This window comes from Poecile atricapillus, chromosome 28 (genome assembly GCF_030490865.1).
Source record: "Poecile atricapillus isolate bPoeAtr1 chromosome 28, bPoeAtr1.hap1, whole genome shotgun sequence".
NCBI lineage: Eukaryota > Metazoa > Chordata > Aves > Passeriformes > Paridae > Poecile > Poecile atricapillus.
The window spans coordinates 3,440,039-3,460,020 of record NC_081276.1 but is presented as its reverse complement, the minus strand read 5'-3'; the positions used below and the strand labels follow the sequence as shown (position 1 = coordinate 3,460,020).

Here is a 19,982-nt window from a genome sequence, read left to right as displayed (position 1 = left end):
CATAGCAAGGAATTATTTGAACATGGTATTCTACCACAGCACCACAAGCATGACAACAAATGCAATCTTCAGAGAAACATAAATTAATATTTTCTTAGGCAGCCATATCACCCTTGTGCTCAGTGGCACAAATACAGCGTCTATAATAAATCCAAATTTCAATTAAGGAGCTAAGGTCAGCAACAACAAGAACAAACCTAAATCTGTTAGAAAACATCCCCCTTACAGCCAAACACTCTGCAAGCTTTGTCTGCGAGGAGCACACAGAGGACACTGTTATCAGTGGCAGTCCTTGCACAGGACCTGCAGTTGGGTACAATCACCAGGCTGGAGGACAAAGCCACAACACAAGGCAGAGGCTGGAATTTGCAGCTAAACAAACTCAGGCAAACATAAGACATAAACATCACCAGAAGGTTCAACTGCACTGCAAAAATTTGACACCAATGATGCCCGGTTGCCAAACCTCTTTTTTAGAAAATCAGCCAGGCCCCAGGAACCAAGTTACTTCATAATTAGAAGAGTTAATTAGGTACCACCCTCTTGTTTATGTCAAGAGCAGTCTGAAGAGATTATTGCAGTGATTCCTTCTCATTTTATGATCTCCAATTATTTAGACAATTTTTAAGCAACTGAAATATTTATTCAGTGTGATTTGGCTCATCAAGGAAGCACAAGCCTGAATTCAGGTACAGAGAATACTGGAAGTAAAAGGAGAACTACAACAAAGAAGGTAATACTGAAACCATACAGGTCAGGACACAAACCCTGCAGCCCAGCCACCACTGCTGGGTTCTGGCTGGAGGTGGAAATTCTGCAGTTACCTCAAGTTCTTTCAATACCCTTTCTTATAACAAATCCCATTTCAATCTACAGAAGAGGGAAAAAAAATCCTCTTACTTTTAGCTCAGACAATTTTAGTAACAAAACTAAAAAAAAAATCCAATTCTAGATGGTCATTTTAATGGTATTTTGTAAATGTTTTCTAGACTCCATTAAGCAAATTAATTTTTTAATAGGCATTAAAGCTAACTGTGTCCACTTGGTAACAGAGTGGAACTCCAGCAGAGAGCTTCGCCCCAATCAGTGCAGGGTATCTCTTTAGTTTAAATAAGGCCATAATTTGAAGCCACATATTTAGTCAATGAATCATGGTGAAGCTAAAAAGGGAAAGCTACCATTACAGCAAAATTGTTGAGGATGAACTGTATAATATTCTTTGCATTTTCATGTGCATTTCCTCTGCTGCATTCCTCAGAGGGAAAGACTCCAGCTTCTCCCACTGCTCACCAAGCAATTATCAACGCAAAAGTGGAAATCTACCACAGGTATCTGACCTCTGATATTCTTAAATATCAGAACTGTCAGTGACCATTTCCAAAAGAGACCAATCTGTCTGGTCAATTTGAAAACATTTAGCAATTTCAAAAATATTCAGCTATTACTGACCTTGATTTATAAAGCAAGGAATTTCCAGCAAATCAGGCAACAGAGACACCTTAAAGTTTCCACAATTAACTGTGCAATTAACAGGTAAGGTAAAGATCCTTGTCCTACCTAGTGTCATAAGGACAAGTGCTGTTAATTGAGCATAATTGATTTTAACTTTTTTTTCCAGTGTTCCAGGCATTTGTAGATTACTTGAAAATCACTTCAGCTTCTAGTCACACTTAAATGTTTTCCTTGGTTATAAAAAAATCAGCGGGACTAAAGAAGTTTAGATCCTTGGTTTTCTTTAACTAAAAGCTCTTGGATTTTCTGCTCCAAAATGAGGAGTTTTGAATGGACCACACAAAAATTACAAAACATTTGTTACTACTCTTTGCAATCAACCCTGCAGGGAAGTTGCAGCCCCAGAGTGCTGACAAAGGAGAAGTTGGGCTGCAATGTAGTGTAACACAGGAAAAAGTCAAAGAAATCACTTTTGTTACAGGCAGTTCCTTTTCAGTTACCTGCTCCTGGGACCCTGATCCCAATCCCCACCCTAAACCACCCCTGATGCGGCCTCCACTTCCTCTGAATGACTCAAATGCACAATCTCACCTCAAAACACAAATATCTTATCAGGCTTTACAGTGATGTTAGATGTTAATACCTTATAAAAAGTGTGATGTCACACAGTTACAGATGCACGTGAGAATATGATTCAGAAAATGTGGCCCAGTTGAGGAATCAAGGCAAAGCAACTGAAAGAGGCAGAGGTAAAGAATGCAAGCCAAAAGAATCTTGGGGGACATTCTACAACCTTTTGTAGTCTTCTTAATTTTTTTCCTTAACAGCACCACAGCTATCAACAAAGGAAATAAAAGTTTCACTGCTCTAATGTTGCATTTATGCTGATGAAAAATGTTTTAAAGAAACTTTAGGCTGAACTTCTGTGTGAACAGAATGTACACATGTCAAAAATAGCTTTAAAAACACTTTTATTGTTTAATATCAATGGTCTTTACAGAAAGGGCAGATTTTTCTGGAATCTGCATTGAGTTTCATTTGGTAATCAGAGACACACAGCACAATAAAGCCTTGATAGAAGCAGCCACGCTTAAGTCACTTGATACACCAAGAAAACACAATATTCTACAGACAAAACCTTTGAATTTTCATTTTGTGAAATAAAGACATCCCTAATCCTTCCTGTTAGAAAAATAAACCCTTATCAGCATCTCAGGCTTTACTTCTCCTTGATATTAGCATAAACAGGCCTTGTTTCTTGGAAATGTGATAAACACCTTCAGCCTTCAAGTTCACAAAAAAGCATTGAGCCAAAACATTTTGTTAAATCAGAGTCTTTCACTCTTTTCCTTGACTGTTGAGATAGCCAATACTGTTGCATTTTTTAGGAATTCTTCCTTTTTAAATGCCTAGGATATGCAAAGCCTGCCCTTCGACCTTCTAGCTGAGGAAAGGCCATATTTAGCCTCAGTGTGCGTGTGAGTCAAACATGCTATTCACACACAGGATTATTCAAGAGGTCAAATGTTTGAATCACTGTGGGTCAGAAAACTGTCTGCACAGAGTATTCCTTGCTAGGTGAACCTCGTTTAAATCTTTCATCAGTTGCATTTACTCCTTCTAAATTATTCAGTTCCATGGGCGTTTTGGGTTCCACAGAAAAGTCCAGACCTGGGAGTCTTCCCGCTGGGAATGGACAGTTTGTACAGGCAGCTGTCACTGCAGGAGCTGCAACATTCAACTTGTGAAAAAGCTTTTTGTTGAGACAAATGTTCAAGCACAGTAACAAAAAAAAAAAACTGAAAAATAAAAACCAACCAAAAAAACCCACAAAAAACCCACAAAAAACCCACCAAAACAAAAAAAAACAAGCCCCAAACTGTACAGTTCTACAAAATACTTTGCATTACTCAGTGACTCCTGAGTTTTACGTGAATAAGTAAGGATTAAAGATTGAGGAAGTGGCCTCAGATGCATCATCCTAAAAAGCTCACTGTTGTTTGACTTCAGATGTAGGGCAGGCAGAGAACCCCATAGAAGTGCAAAGACAAAAAAAGCCGAGATGAGCTCTTTTCTAAAAAAAGCCCTAATGAATCTTGGAGCTAATATGAATACAAATTAAAAGCTCCCCAAGCTGCTTCCCCTACATTAAATGGATTTGTTCCTGACCAGATTCTGAGTTAAAGACACCCAGGGCTCACTAAAACTTGCTGGGTGTGACACCAGCATCCTAAACCGGAATGCAAGGTTATCCCACGCTGTTACTTTAGGGCAAGTCCTTCAGCCGTGGATTCCAGCTAACAGGCCTGAAATCAAAGAGCTCCTAATTACCCATGACAAACTTATTTGCAAACAGCTTGGCAGACGAACAGCTTGGCAGACGCACCGATACCGATCCACCTCTAGGAGTACCGTGGGAGGATGCTGATGACATCTTTGAAAGGATAATCACATCTGCCAGGAGCTTGAGATCATCTCCAGCCCTTTGCTCCACTGCCACCCATTTCCAGAAGGTGAAATCAAAGAATGCTGAGCTCATTTGCATCCAAAGTGCTTCTCGCTTTCCACAAACACGAATTGCAAATAAAGCCAGGCATGAATTTTGCCAAAATACTTACTGGAGTAACAGAAAACAAAGCTAAAATGATACTGGGAATTCATCTTCCACCAGGATCACACATACCTGTATCAGACCTAAGGCCAGAATTGTCATGAGTCAGGACGGCAGTCTGATACTTTTAGTCTAGAAACATGTAACAAAGGATGTTCCTAGCTTGCAAAAGTTTTACTTCCCAGAGATTGCAACACCAAGCTTGCCAAAAAGACAGAGCACTATCGACATCCACACAGCAAAAGGCATGATTCAACCGGGCAACGACAGTCATCACGATAAAACACTCCCTCAGCACAGCAGCAGCACCAGCTGTCAAGAGGTGTGCAAAAATAACACAAAGAAACAAAAGAGCCCTGAGAATTTTAACGAATTCTTTGAAAGATCGTGAGATATTTCTCTGAAAGATTACAGGCTGTTCATACCGAGAGTTAGAAACATCACACGAGAAAGCAGAACACTGTGTGGCTGAAATATCACAAGCAGGAGATGGAAAAACCCGGGAGCTAGAAGTAACAATTTCAGGCTCTGCCCGAGAGATGGGAGGCACAGCCGGGCGTCAGACACTTCCCTTCCCTTGGCACCTCCAGCTCCTCGGGCACAGCTGACACAAAGTCAGCAGCATCTGCCCGCGCCCGGCACAGCCCCGGAGCCGGGCCCGGCCCTGGCCCCGAGCACAGCCGAGCTCCTGCGGGCGTCCCGGGGAACCGCTCCGGCCCCGAGCTCCTGAGGGCGGCGGCGGAGCCCCGCAGCTGCCCCGGCCTGGAACTGATTTTTAGACACCCCCTCAGAGCCGACCGTCACACGCTCCCTCACATCTGCCCCGAGGCACCGACCCTCACAGATCCCCTCAGAGCCGACCCCCACACAGCCCCTCAGAATTGCCCCGGCCGCCCCACAGCACTCGGTGCGAGACCCGGTCCTCCGAGGCACCGCTACCACAGCGCTGCGTAGCCCATAGCGAAGGAGCAAGAGGCAGGGGGAGCGGGAACGATGTGGAGCAGGGGGAAGAGGAGCGCGGGGCCCGTTACCTGCGCCGGTGTCGAAGCGCGGCCGCCCGGCCCCGCCGCCGCCACAGGCCCCGCGCGCGCCACTTCCGGGTGGGGGGGGCCGGGGCGCGCCCATTCAGCGCCGCGCTCGCCCCGCGCATGCGCCGAGCCGGGGCGGGGGCGCGGAGCGGCGCCCACGGGCTGGGGGGAATGGAGGGGATGCGGCGGGCGGGGCTCGGGGGAACGCGGGTTCGAGCCCCGAGCCCGCTTCTCGCCCCCGCCGCGGTAGCCAGGTGCTGTCTGTCTGTCTGTCTGTCTGTTTGAGGTAGCGGGGGTGGAGTCCTGTGAAAACCAAAGAACCCCGGTGCCGTGCCTGGCCCGGAGTGTTGCCGCCCGCCGCTGTGAGGGCTCCCGCTGCGGCGGTGGTGGGGTGGCTGGTGCTTGGTCTGTCACAGCACTGGGGCACAGTGGTTCACAGAATCAAAGATGTTTGCCAAGGCAGGGTCACCTGGAGCAGGTGGCACCGGAAAGCGTCCAGGTGGGTTTGGGATGTCTCCAGAGAGGGAGACTCCACATCCTCCCTGGGCAGATGTTCCACTGCTCTATCGCCCTCAATGTAAAGAAGTTCTTCCTCATGTTGAGGTGTTTGTCTTGCATTTCATTTTCTGTCCATTACTCCTCGTCCTGTCACTGGGCACCTCTGAGCAGTGGCACCATCCTCTGGACACCCCTTGGAGACATTTGTATATTTATATAGGATTGATGGAATCCTCTCTGAGCCTTCTCTTCTCTGGACTAACCAGGCCCAGCTCCCACAGCCTCTCCTCATCACAGAGATGCTCCAGACTTATCATCTTTGCGGCTTCCGCTGGATCCTCTCCAGTAGCTCCTTGTCTTTCTTGTACTGAGGAGCCCAGAACAGACTTCACCAGCTGAAGCTACCTCCCACCAAAGGCCTGAGGCCAGGAGCACCTTTAGGGCCAGCCGTACCGCAGGAGTTGCCAGACCTTCCTTTATTGCTTTATTTAAAAGGCAGCGCAGCCCCGGGCTCCTTTCATTCCTCCGCGCCGCCAGGGGGCGCGCTGCCGCCCCTCACCGCTCCCGCCTCGGCGCGCGCATGCGCGGTGATTCAAACGCGATGGCGGCTGGGGCGGTTCGGGGCTGAGGGGAGTGATCGCTGCCCGGCCCCTCGCCCCCCGCCGCTGCCTCGGCACCATGTCCTCGGAGGGCGGCGGCATGGCGGCGGGCGGACAAACGCCTAAAGCTAAGCGGAAAGGTAGCGTGGGGTGAGGGCGGACCCGCGCTAGCTGAGGCGGGAGCCCAGCCCGGCCCGGCGCGGCCCGGCCCGGCCCGGCCCGGCCTGGCCGAGGGGGGATCCGACCTGAGGCGGGAGGCTCCGCACTGGGCCCGGCTGAGCTCCGTTTTCTCCTCTTTCAGGAGGAAGAGTCGTGCAGTCTCGCTACCTGCACTTCGATAAGAAAGACGGACAGAAAGTGCCGAGACTGCCGAGATCAGGCGTCGCTCAGCGAAAGGCAGAAAAGGTGTGAGGGGCAGCTTCGACAAGTGGCAGCGAGACCTGGGAGAAAACCGCCTTTGCAGGGGTTATGAGGGAGTTGGGATGTGTTACTTGGTAGGAGCTTGGGACTGTCCTCGGGTGACTTCCAAAGTACCAAGGTGCCCTGGGATTTAGTTGTTTATTGTCAGCGTTTAAGTTAAAGATAAGAGATTGCTATCTATGTTCTGTATTAGCTGTTTCTTTCTCTTCAGGATGCTTCGTCAAGTTCTTCTTCTTCAAATACTTCTCTGCCATCTACTAGAACTAAAGCAAGATCAGATCTCTCTCAGAAACACAAAACTAATGCTGGTAGGTTTTATCAATGTTTAAAAGCTATTCTTTTGTATTTCCAGCCTATGAAACTCTTAACATCTCTAAGATATTGATATTTTGTGTTACTTGCATCACTGTCAGTTATTATTTGTATGCGAAGGAAATCAAAAAACTTGGTGTGAGACTAAGACAAATTAGGTCCTGCCTCTGGAATTGAGTGATTTGGTCTTTTCTGCCTTCTGCACAAGGTTTTATATGGTTCTTTTCCTATGCCCTCACCATTATTCTGTTTGGTTTTTTTTTATTTAATCTTTCTGTTAAACCAAAATCTCTATGTGCAAAACAGTCCATTTTTATTTCTTTTGTTATTACCAATGATTCCTGCCTGGTATTATTGACAGTCCTTGGTTGTCTCCACAGATACCCAGTTATTGAGACAAATTATTCCCTTGTTTTCTGTGAATTAGAACCTCAAAGGCTCTCACTTTATGGGGTTGTTAGAGAGTTGGCTTTAGTCATAATAATTTTCCATTCTGGCTGCAATTCCAGTTGGTAACTTTCTTTGGAGGTTCAAGAAGAATAAGGTTTTAAGGCTGTTCATTAGAAAACAGATGCTCATTAGACATTCCTGGGAAGAGAGAGTGTTTCTGATAAGCTCGAGGGGCCTTGTCCAGGTGCAGTTCAAGTCCGAGGCCTAAGGAGCATTTCTCAGGTCATAGCGGGGTGTGAGTGGGGAGATGCAACCAGATCAGCTTCCCTGGGCCTCTACAGCTTTGAATTGTGAACTTCTGCTGAACCTAATTCTTTTGGTTCTAATTCTTCTAGTCTGATAACAGCTTCTTTCTACAGGTGTTGATTACAGCTCATTAAATCAGAGTGGTTTTGAGAAGGGTGACTTGCAGTCCACTTTATTAGATGAAGAAAAAATGAAGCTACCAGACCTTGATATTTCTGCTATTAATGGTAAATTTCCATTTGTACACAATTTCTGGTAGTTTTTTTATTATTATTATTTTAATGTATGTGCTGAAACTTGGGGATAAGAAATTGTATTCTTGTATATTCACAAAAGAATTTTAAGCAGAGGTACTAATACCTCTGGAGTTTAAATTAACCTCTCAATTTGTAGTACCTTTGGGGTGCTCTGTTTTGTTTAAAGTCAAAAAGTAAAGAATAAAATGAAAAATTAAAGAATGAAGTACTTTTGAGTCTCTGTCCTATAATAGTGGGTGTCAGCCCTTCTGAAAAGTAGATCACATTTATTTGTCCCTTAAAGCTAAATGCCCACGTGATCAACAGACCTTGACAGAAGAGCATACTAACTTTGTTGTTGTGATACAGATAAAAGTGACCCCAAGAAGAGTTCTTGTTCAGAATCTGCTTCAGAAGGAGATTCAGAGATAAAGAAAAGCAGATCGACTGATGAGGTGAGTCTCACTGCTTACATTAGTAAGGATATTTATTTTGAAATTAAGATTTTGTGTTTATCTTTAATCTGAATTGCAGCTGAGCTCCTGGGAGGGTCTAAAGCCTCCTTGCAGAAATCAGTTCTACTGCTGGCAGTGTTTGGTGTGTTGATCAAATATCTGCACACTGACCAGAGCTTTCCTTCCATTTCTTGTGGTAAAGAATCTGTTCCAATTATTGCATCTCCTCAGGTGGATTCTTCTTGCATTCCTGCCCTTTCTCTTTAATTACATCACATTATCTTTAAATATTTTAAATATTTATAATTATTTTATAAATAATTTTAAATATTTTTGTTCTGAGAACTAACACTGATTCAATTTAATATAAAGTGCTCTTTATGAAAATCTGCTGAAAATGTTATAAAAGGTGGTGGAACAAAGTATTTACTTAACATGAGTGTTTAAAAAACAAACTTCTCTCATTGAGTTCCCTCTTGGCAGTGATGATTCCGGGCACAAACTGAACTATTGGTAATTAATTTGGTAATTAATTTGACCACTGAAAAAAACAATTGTTTAAATACCAAACTTGATGCAGAATATTCTTTTCTTTTCTGAAGGAAACTGCTTCTCGTGATCTGATGGCAGAACTGGAATCTGAGACACTACTTTTAACTTTCCTAAGAATAAAGGTAAGAGTTAGTCAAGCGTGGTGTTTCAGACAGAACTTGATACTGAAGAATTGTTTAATTTCTTAAATACTTCCTGACCTGTAAAAATTAGATTTTCGTGACTGTATATATTTATTATTTGTGAAACCATAAGACTTGCTATGAAAACTCTTAGAGTGGATTCAGTGCCAGTTTATTAAGCTGGTGGTGGTTCCTTAGGAATTAGGGCGATGCAGAAATTTAAAAGGAAAAATGTTCAAAGGGAAAACTTTAAAAAAACATTTTAGGGGGACTGAAAGTTTTGAGTCTATCTGGAGTTGAAGGTTGTGACTTTTTTCCCTCAGTGCTGTTAGTTTGTGTATTTTCCTTTACAAAAATAAGCACGGCTGGGGCAAGAGTCTTGAGAGAGTCTTTAACTCTGATTGTCTTTGCTTACTGTGTGAGGTCTGGTCTGGTCTGAGGCTTGCATTTCTTTATTCAGAATATGTCAATTGCTCAGATGTAGCATTGCTTTAATTGTGAATATTTTTGGGATGTAATAGGCAGAAAAAAGGGTTGCCAAGATGGAGGAAAAAGCTGAAAAAAATTTATTAATGCTGTGTGAAGAAAAGCGGAGACAACAGGAGAAGCTCTGGGAGCTGAAACGTGAAATTCTGCTTGAGGAGAGAGAGCAGAAGCTCAATGAAACATTAGACAAACAGGTAGGTTTTAATAGGATTAATGTTTCTCTGATTGTTACACAAACTCATTTATGAAGTAGTCCTTTATCCAGGGGAGATATCTTTGCTTCTGTGACCTGCAGGGGTATAATTTTATGCATTCTAAAGAAAATAAATATCTCGTTCCTGTTGAGGCCTGCAGCACCTGAGCAGGTGCCTTTGTCACTGTTGAGTTGCCCCTCGTGGACAACTCAGGGGCAGGGAGGAGAAGCATGAGGCAAGGGCAGGGACTGCAGTGGCTGCCAGGACAGGGTCTGGGTGATGCCCAGGAGGTGAAAGTACCCAAAACCTTGTGAACATCCTGCCCTTAGGCAGCTCCAGTTGTGGTTAGAGCTGAGATGCCACCCCTTAGAGAGAAGTGAACATCTTCTGTTGTTTATGTATGTGTTAGCCACAAGTAGTTCTGGCCTAATTATAAGAAGACGGGTTTCTAGTGAATAATTAATGTTTGAATAATGAATTTTCAAAACTGAATCTCTTTGCTTTTTTAACAAATACACATTGCAAAAATTGAGCAAGGCTGTTGGAGAACACCCTTGTTAATTACAGTCAAAGGATCTGATATAAAACCCTTTGCTGGCTATGTTGCTAATATCTCTGAGCTACAGAAACAAAGGAACTGGTACTGAGGATGTAGAGGAAAACATAATAAACAGTTTGATAGGATTATTGTACCACAGACTTCTTGAATTCCTCTGACAATAAGCATTTCAGAGTGGTATTTGGTTTTATCATAAAGTATTTTTTTGTAGTGAGCCAGGTTTGTAATTACAGAAGATGTGCTTTTGGAGGAGTGTTGTTCAGTGTGTGTCTCTTTCAGATAGAAGTGCTGTCTCCCCTCGTTGCTGTCTGTGAACAGTTTAAAGAGCAATACAAAAACTTTGCGGCTTCCCTGGATGCTACGAGACATGAATTACCCATAAAGAACATTCACATAGAAGGAGATAAGCAAACCTACCTTGGTATGAAAATTTGATTTGCCAAATTTGCTTTCAGTTATAGTGGGTTTTTGTTAAAAAAAGCTTCTCACATAGTGCTGCATCTGCCTGTGTCCACTGGAGGAACTTCATGTGCTCCTAGAGCCTGTGTGGACACTGGCCTGCAGCAATAATCACACTTTGTGCTGTGTGTAATTCTTACTTCTGTTTAACCACTTAACTACAGTTTTTTATCTTGCAGCAGAGAAGAAATTAACTTTTTAAGTTAGTTCAGTATTCATATACACCTTTTTTAAGTAGGTTTCTATATATTCAAACTGTATTCATGGTATTTCTCTCCCTTTCTTTTTCTTGATGTGTAAACAAGTTGTAGGAATGCTGTGATCTTTCTGTGTTTGAGGGACAGAATCACCTGGGCAGACTTGCTCAAGTTTCTTGCAGAACTGGAACTTAAATCCTATTTTGTGCTGTCTTGAATCAGAGCATATTTAATAAATCAGTACATACATTTGATATTGAAGTCTGGAGAAAAGGTTACGTTTTTAAACTGCTGGTCTACAACAAACAAGATTTCTAAATCATTTACAGTAATCTTGCACTTTAAGATAAATGCAAAACGTTTATTGAAGAACTTCGAATTCTTGTAAGAAGACTGGAAAGGAATAGGTCCATTTTTTTTGTTTGTGAATGTTGAAGGAAATGACTGAATAAATTTCATGGAGGGGATACCTGCCAACAGTAATACATGAAACTGGCCAAGGAATTTTGGGTGTCTAAAACTTGTTTTTTCTCTTAAAAATCTTTGACATACTCTAAATGAGAGCTTGATGAGCAATTTTAATAGCCTGTTTCTGGTGCTAGTCACAACAGTGAAAAATAATTCGGCTTTCACAGTTTCACAGTGTTTTTGTGAAAGCTGAACAATGTTTTTTTGTCATCTAGTTCACCTGTCTCTGGGTTACTCCAGCTGTTAATATCATGTGTTAACTGGTGCCACTCTCATTTTTAATACATTTAACTTCTCATCTTCCAGATGAACTGAGAAAACAATTAATGATCACACAGGAGCTTCTGACAGACGTTATGCCAAACCACTCAGGGGATAGTGCAAAAGCACTGGATGCACTGAAAGAGCTTAAAGTAGTGTCTCAAGAGCTGAGTGAAGGGCTTCAAAGGTAATCACAACTAGTTGGTGGAAAGACTTGTTGATAACATATTCAGAGGAAAATCTACTCAGACTGGAGGAGGGTTAACTGAGGGTTTGGTAGCACTAAGTGTAATTCTCTTTGTAGCAGTCATCTGTATTTCTGTCCCTGCCCTGCCTCCAGTCACAGTAGGATGTTTGGGGTTTGGGGTTGGGTTTGTACTCCAGGTGAGCCAATTGAGTGTGCCATTCTCTGCCACTTCAGCTGAGGATTTTGCTGAGCAAGAACAGACTTTAGTTTAGGTATGTAGGAGTGGAGAAACCCAGGAAACAGAAAAGTGAGCTGCACACTGTCTGAAATAACAACCCTGCAAATGTGTCATCCTTGAGAAGGCACAAGTAGCACAGAGAAGGGTTTTCTCCTCAACTATTGTGGCAACAAATACAAAGCATCACTGGGAGGATGAGGAAGAGATAAAGCATGACTAATGTCCTTCCCTTCCTTCATTGCTGCAGAAGAAATTAGAATCTTTGAAGATTAATAGGCTGTTAAGCCACTCATCTCCCCCTCCTGCATACTGCCCCATCTGTCCTCCCAGTTATTGATTTTGAGAAGAAAATTCACATTTTATGTTTGTTTTTTTCTGGTGGGGCCATCCATAGTAGGAGAAAGATGTCCAGGCATGTAGTCTTTGGGCTAAAGCAGAGTTATTGTCCTTCAGAGTCACTGGTTTATTTTCATGTGTTCCAGGAGCTTCACAGATGTGCAGAACCTGTCGTTTGAAACCAGTAAAGAAGTTTCTCTGCATAACCAATATGTGTGTGAAGAGAATCATGGAGTAGATGTTGTGAAACGCTGGTATTTCAGCTGAGTTTCTGTATTGTTTTACTACTGGGTAGGTACTAACTCAAAGCCAGAAGACTTTTTATTCTATTACTTCTTGTATGGACATACAACTTGCCCAGTTTTTCAGTGAAGCCAGCAGCAGGGGTGCTCACTGATGGAGGAATTGGAGAGTTGTTTTGCAGGCTGTCCCACAAGGAGACATCGCCGCTCGCTTTTAATGGGGATTTCTGTGACAGGTTTTCCACTCCTTTCTGCCTTGACAGTACTGAAAGAGAAGTGATAAAAAGTGCTATTCCTGGCAAATCTGACCTGTGGTAATCTACAGCCTGAGTGTTGGTTGCTCACTGAACAACTTCTGCAGGAACTCTGATTTGTCCCGTATTTCTGGATGTGCTGGGTGGGTACAAAGCACTTGCTTGGAAGGAGCCTGGTCACTTTTAACAAGTGAGAAGTTTTGGTAACTGGTTGCCTAATTGCCTTGTAAATAAATTATTGAAATCACAAATGCTTTTGTATAAACCTGACTCCTCTTTAAGGATTTTATTCTTTTTAATAGTAAAGACTGTTTTCCACTGCTCTAGCAGGAGCCTTCAAGTTTGAATATGTTCACTGATCTCCTACAGCAGCTTTTGTTTCCATCTGGCCTTACTTGGGGCTAATACTGCACAGTCCAGTGATGCCCTTGTACACACCAAGTGGTCCCAGTGGTCAGCCATGAGCACCCCAAGTGCTGAGGCCAAAGGATTGGAAATGGGGAAAGAAACCACAAACCTGCTTGCTGAGTGCATGTGCTGTGCTAGGAACATACAAGCCACATCTGGCATGTTTCTTCAACATTCTTTTTTTTTTCACATGGAATGCATTTTTTTCTGGAAGATGTGCTGTAACCTGTATTTTTTAACCTGTGGAACCTTGTTCTGTAATGGTTTTTCACATTTCTATCTTAAGCTGTGTCTATAAGGCTTTTTGGCCTACTCCTTAGATACCTGGAGTATTATTCTTGCACTCCTTCAGGTGCTGTTAAGGCTTTTGTCCTGGCACTGCTAAAGGTCTATCCAGATTCTTGTCTCCTTTTATTAAAAATTAGGAGTAAAAAAAAAAGTAACTGGATCAGCAGATGTGCCACACCCATGAAACAAACTTCGGACCCTCCTCGCACGCAATGTCAGTGTCATTTTTTTAGCAGCAGCTTCTCTGTGAACCAGTGTAATTTCAGGATATCTCTTCTTTCTTTTTCCTCACACGATCTGCACCTGGTAGTTCACCTGTGGCTGCAATCCAGCACATCAGCAATAGGTGCTGGATCAAGCTCTGGGGCAGGAGCATGAGCTGCATCCATGAATTTGGCCACTGGATGGGGAACTTTGCCCAGCAAAGTCAGCTGGCTGGAAATGTGTGGGCTGGTTAGTTTTGGTGGATGGAGATGTGAATAGAAAGGCTCCAATATGATGAAAGTGGATTGGATAATTGCTGAACTGTGTGTCCTCACACCTTTAACCTCCTTATGATCAGTGTGTCAATTCTGAGACTGAAAGTTGGGAAGGCTCATCTTAAATATGAGAGGGGAGGGATGAGATTGAAATCAATATCGTAGTGTATATTATATTGCTAATAATGTCTCTGCACAGGCATATCAGATTGTCTTTCCTAGGATTCCTTAATGGTACACCTCACTGATGGTCTGAAAAAGTATTCTTCTTTTAAGAAATAATTCTAAATTAAGCTCATCCTTTTCCATCAAGTGACTTTCTGCCCTTGAGATACTGTTGGATGTATATACCTACACCCAAACGTTACTCAAGCAACAGCCAGCAATGCAGATTTTCCCTCTGAAAAGCAGTGGAATGCTGCTGGTTCTCCCTCCGGGGAGGTGCTTGCTGTGAGCACAATTAAAGGCTGTAAATCTTGCGGGGGCAGTAGTTCATCCCTGCTGCTGCAGGCGGCACTCGCTGCACTCCTTATCCTCCCACGAGGCAAAGAGGAGTCCTGGGGCTGAAGCCAAACTGCTGCTACAGAACAATTCTGTGCCCGGGGATGTTCACTCATTGTTTCAGAAGAATCAGAGGCATTAATTTCAGCATTCTGGTCATTCTTTAAACTGAACACTTGTGTAATTCTTTGTACAAATGGTACAACAAGTGTTAGCTACGGCAGCTCAGGGTCTCCAGGAAAGGGTTTTAAATTAGTTTGATCTGAGATATTTTCTTCTTGATTTTCACGAATGTTCTTTCTAAGTGCTCCTGTTTTGGCTCTTTGCAGAAGTGTTTTAGGCTCCTCCACCTTGAAATAGCCACAGAATTGGCTGCTGTCATTTAACACTGTACAAACAACAACAAAGAACTGCAGAATCACTGGAGCAGGAGCTAAACAGATGTGACACCACTTATTTTGTAATTTCCACTTATTTTCTGACGATGTCACATGCCCTAAATCGGTTGGAATCCTAAACAAATTAAGGGCTCTTTTTATTCAGGTTATGTGTCTTTTTTTCCCCTGTGGAATTAATAATGTTCTCCCTGCTGTAACTTGTATCAACGTGGATTTAGTTTTGTTTTGTCTGAACTTGTGCAGTACTTATTACCAATTTATTCATCTTTTAGGCCAGAAGTTCTTCTTGACCAGTTGTTAACATTCATGTGTGTTAAGCTGCTTTTCTGGGGGAAGGGATTTTTTTTTCCCTTCATCCAAAAACTGAAAGCAGTTGTGAATTGAGCAGGTGGGCGAGAGCCTGGAAGGAAGGAGGAGCCCAGAAATGGAAGTATTTGTCCCTTGCAAAAGTCTTGGTTGTTTTAAGAAGAGATTGGCAAAGCTTTTAGACTGGGTTTGCCCTGCAGCTTGCCCTGCCTTGGTGCTGGTGTGTCTGGGGGAGCTGTGCCCACATTCTCCTCAGTGTCAGACCCTGACCAGCTCACGAGGGCTGAGTCAAGGCATTTTTTGCTGTAATTCCTGTGCTCCCTGTGGTGGGGGCTCCGGGGTCAAGGTAAGGCAAGATGCATCCTGCCCGGGGTGCTCTGGGGTGGAGCTGCAGCTCTGGAAATCATCGAGGTTCGTTTGTCCCCTCCCCACACCCCAAACCCCCAACTCTTTGTTCACACGAGCTGCAAATGGAGCTGAGCCTGTGCTCATCAACAGCCAGCAAAGCAGCTCATGACCCCAGCAGATGTTTCTGCATTTTAGGCTAATGAGAACTTATTGGATTACTGCAGTCTTCCCTGCCTCGGAGTAAATACCACTTTGTTGGAGATCCGGAAATTCATACTGAATATGATAAACAAACTGCTGGTTGGGCTGGGATTGCCAGGACATGAAAAGAGTTCCAGAGCAGCAGAAGATCTAACAGCTCTGAAATGCACCACTGAGCCACACCAATTAAGAGCATTTCCAGTGATTATGTGAGCATTCCTGTTCAACTCACAGAAATTATTTTAGGTTGTTTCTTCCGCTGCATTTGTGTGTGGTCTGCACAGCAAGCACGAGGTTTTGCAGAGTGGGCTCAAATGCTTCTGATCAGTTTCTTTTAAAATATTTCTGTGATAATGTATATGCAAAAACTGAGTTTCCTGCTAATTCCAGATCTTAAGTTTTCTATGTTATGGTTGCCCTTTCAGATATAACTAATTTTTTAGTTTATATAGACAATGTATTTTTAGAGATGGATAGGATAGGATATAAAAACTTATTCCTTTGTTTAATATCTCTTACATATGGGAGGTGGCTCTACTGTTCAGTCAGACTATGCACAAGTTGTATTTCACCAGTCATGTAGGAGCTGAGAAGAGAATTGGGAAATTATTTCTGACTAAACGTCTGAATGTCAGCCCCTTCTGATAAGCACAGTGCTCTTCCTTCTAAATCATTCTAAATCCTCCATTTGAATGCTTTCCTACTACTATTTCAGTCACTTTGTCAGGAATTAAAGTGTTATATTACTGTGAAAGATCAGACTCTCCTGTTCTATAGATGAATAATAACCATTTTTGACAGAATTATTTTATAATTATATTCTCAATATCATTATCCTGTTATATGCTATTTAGATTACAGTCTTAGTTGAAAAGTGCTCTTTAATTATCCTTTCCTTATAATTTCTAGAGATGTTTGTATTCCTGGGGAGCAGGATCAGTCTGGCTTCTGCCACTGTCTGGACTGATGTAGTTTCTGTTAAAACATTTTCCTCAGTGCTGGTGAGGTGCAGGAGTGTGGCAAAGCCTGGCACACTTATTTTTCAGTTATCAGTTTCTGCTTTTGCTATCTCTATTTGGCTGTCACAGAAACACAAAGAGAGAACAAAACTCAGAGTTAAAGAATAGGTGTGGCTTTTTTACCATGAATATAATGCTGTAAAAATTAACTAAGGCCTTGTTCTTGTCTGGTGGTGTGTAATGACTGAAATGAATGTTTTTCCATTGGGAAAGGGGGAGAAATTATTCTGGAAATTGATGACTTTTATTCACCCACCTTCTACTGGAATCTAGTGTGTACAGGACTTAACAGAAAACTCAATGATTAATAGCCTTGGGTTTAGTACAGTATCTTTTATGTGCACAATTTATACATATTAAAATCTTTAAACAAGCGAGAATTTCCTTTTATACCTTTGGATCTGATCATCTGAGTGACAAGTTAGTGACACCACTCATGCTGAGGCAGTTAGCAAGGGCTAATTATTGATGGCATGGTCCTACCACTTGTTTCCTGTGAGTTGTCTTACTGATTTCAGTCTGGTGATTGAGATGAGGGGAAAAAGCAGGAGGATTCCCAGCTGAGAGTAGCAGTACTTGAGAATTATTATTTTTTGCTTGACAAATCCCTGTCTGATAATTTTCACACTGCGCAGTTTTTGATGAGGTGTTTGGGACATGGGGGAGGATTCCTTGTCCTGCAGAGTGATGATGAGGCCATAGAAGTGATCAGGATGTGAATTAGACCTGGTCAGAACCAATACAGATCTATTCACACCTTGTTCTCTAAACCCCTGTCCCTCTCTCACCTTTCTGCCACCAGCATGGCCAGCATCAATCCCCCAGATGCTCTCAAGTGCCTGAAATTCCTAAGACTTTATGAGGAGCAGAATTACGTTTTCTGTAAACAAAATAAAAATCTGAACTATGCACAGTGCAAGCGGGTGGGTGAATATGGCCCATAGATCTGACTGATGAATAGTTTTTATACATGAGCAGTTCTTACAGAACTTCCTTTTAACTCCTAACCATTACCAGATGTGGGTTGCAGGCGGCTGCTGGAATTCCAACACCTGTTGCATCACACTGAATGGGATTCATTTTGGCAAGCACAGAAAATTCCATTTCAGTAAGTAAATAGTTTGAAATTATATCTAAAGCCTCCTTTTTTTTTTTTTTCCTGACTAAGTTGATTCCAGCCTTATTTACAGGATTGCACATACCTTCATAATTAGAAGATGGTTTGCAGTCTTCAGAGGCTGTGATTGCCTGAGATTTCTTGCAGTCCGTAAATATCAAATGGAAAATCTTCAGTTTAGGAGAAATCTCTCCTTTAAAAGAGTGAGCTGTTCAAAAAGGCTGTACTCCACATAAGGGTGATTTCTATCTGTGCTTTTTGAGATGTAGAAATACACATTTGTGTCTTATTCTGAAAATGATGGAGCTCCATTTTAGAACAACATTTTGCTGCATTCATCAATGCATTGCTGAATCCTGTTGCTTGTTCAAAGCCCTTACCCAGAGCTTTTCCAAAGCTCTTTCCTGTGGTTGACAGGATGGGTGTTTAGTGGCATTTTGTGGTTTTTTTGGTACATTCCCCATAGCTCCCATGTACAAGTCTGTAATGAACCATTTGTGGTTTGCTCTAGAAAGCTACAGATTGAGTGTAAAGGTAATTAATGAATGAATATTTTTAATAACGATGCTGCTTCAGCCCAAACACACCTGATCTCTGCCATGCCATGGGGACAGCAAAGGTGCTTCATTTTCATTTTGCCTCCTTTAATCTTTAATTAAAGGATCCCAAGATTCCCTGAAGTGTCACCCTGAGGAGAGGCTGGGTCAGAACGGCTGCTCTGCAGACAGGGAAAGGCAGGGTTCTGTGTTTGTAGCTGAGAATAGGAAGAAACTGCAAAACAATTGGGAATTATGAGATTTTTTCTATTTGCCTGTTTCAGTTTGTCTCAAAAAAAAAAAACCCAAACAAGCAAACAAAACTGAAAGCATTCCACTTTAATGTACTTTCTAGTAAGTTCATTCTCATAGTTCCTAGCTCATCATTTCCTTGGGAAGTGACTCCTGTCCTTCTAGAATCTCATGTTGTCTAATTCGTTGAAAAGTATTTGTTCTTTTTCTAGGTTTGTTCTGCCTCTCCACAAGAATGAGACAGTGCTGGTTTAGGATAGATTTAAGTAGGAAAATATAGCCACGTCTCACAGTGTTATCCATTGTTAATCTGAATTTATCAAAAAGCTACTGAATGAATGACTTTATTTTTAAGAGAAGACATCAAAATGAGTGTCAGTTTCACACAAGATAAAAATCTAAGCACTATTTATGTGTGTAAGCCAGGTGTGTTGGGGGGAAAATATGATTCCAACTACCTACATTGAGGGTTTTCATTTATTGCTGGGGCAAGAATTCCCCTCTGAAGCACATCTGGGATCCTGGTGTGCCCGGGTTTTCTCCAGCAGGGATCAGAGGAATCATTCCTTGATATCTCTACGCGGTGGGAGATGGCATTTGTTCTGTCACCTCGGCTCTCTGCTGTCGCCTTGGGTTTGCTTTTCCCGGTTTGTGTGAGCTCTGCTCTTGGGCTGCAGCTCTTCCTCGGGCTGGTGCAGTGAGAGCTCCCTCTCCTGTCCCGAGTCCCTGGAACCGTAGGACAGAGGGATGGAGCGGGACAGATGAGGGCCAAGGGAGCGAGGAGGATGGAGGAGCATCAGTGCTGGCACTGGATTTTGGGTTGGAAAGCAGTTCCCGGGCAGCGCTCCTTGGAGTTCCTGAGCGCACAGAGGCTCGGTTACCGGGACTGGCCCGCGCCGGGGGTGCCGTGCCCCGCTCCTGCTCCGTGGGACCTTGGCTTTCGCAGCTCTCCCACCTGTGGGGCTCAGGAGGAAGGCGAGGAGCTCAAGCGGCTCTCCCGGAGCTGCTGGGGCTCGGCAGCGCTGGGGAAGGCGAGCAGAGCCGGGCGGAGGTGAGGAGCGGCCGGGGCCGGGCTCAGCGCACCTGGGGCCGGGCGGGGCGCGGCCCCCTGCCCTTGTCCCCTCCCCGGTGCGCGCTGTCAGGAGCGGGCGGGGAGCCGCAGACAAAGAGCCGGGGCCAGAGCCGAGCGGGCACCGGGGCCAGGAGGGGGCGGCCGGGGGGCGGGGACGCGGCGGGGGCGGCGGCCAGAGGCACCGGGGAGCCGAGC

At 43.5% G+C, this 19,982-nt stretch overlaps 2 protein-coding genes across 11 annotated transcripts in view; one reads left to right on the top strand and one right to left on the bottom strand.

Annotated features, from left to right (window-relative positions):
* MYO9B (myosin IXB) overlaps nt 1-5,152 on the bottom strand; it is a 42,047-nt gene extending 36,895 nt beyond the window's left edge. For all 8 annotated transcript variants that reach the window (XM_058858523.1, XM_058858524.1, XM_058858526.1 and 5 more), the window contains exon 1: nt 5,095-5,152. The gene's annotated coding sequence lies outside the window, so the exon portion shown is untranslated. The remainder of the gene's footprint in view (nt 1-5,094) is intronic.
* A 996-nt stretch (nt 5,153-6,148) lies between these two features.
* On the top strand, nt 6,149-13,156 carry HAUS8 (HAUS augmin like complex subunit 8). Of its 3 annotated transcripts, XM_058858608.1 has the most exons (11): nt 6,149-6,328; nt 6,490-6,593; nt 6,820-6,916; nt 7,730-7,843; nt 8,222-8,307; nt 8,910-8,981; nt 9,503-9,661; nt 10,500-10,641; nt 11,651-11,792; nt 12,513-12,657; nt 12,872-13,155. In XM_058858608.1, exons 1-10 carry the CDS (start codon nt 6,268-6,270, stop codon nt 12,631-12,633), a joined length of 1,098 nt encoding a protein of 365 aa, XP_058714591.1. In that variant the 5' UTR covers nt 6,149-6,267; the 3' UTR covers nt 12,634-12,657; nt 12,872-13,155. The 3 variants fall into 3 exon arrangements, with proteins under 3 accessions (XP_058714591.1, XP_058714592.1, XP_058714590.1); XM_058858609.1 differs by having other exon boundaries at nt 9,572-9,661; nt 12,513-13,156; XM_058858607.1 differs by having other exon boundaries at nt 6,150-6,328; nt 12,513-13,156.
* The last annotated feature ends 6,826 nt before the right edge of the window (nt 13,157-19,982 follow it).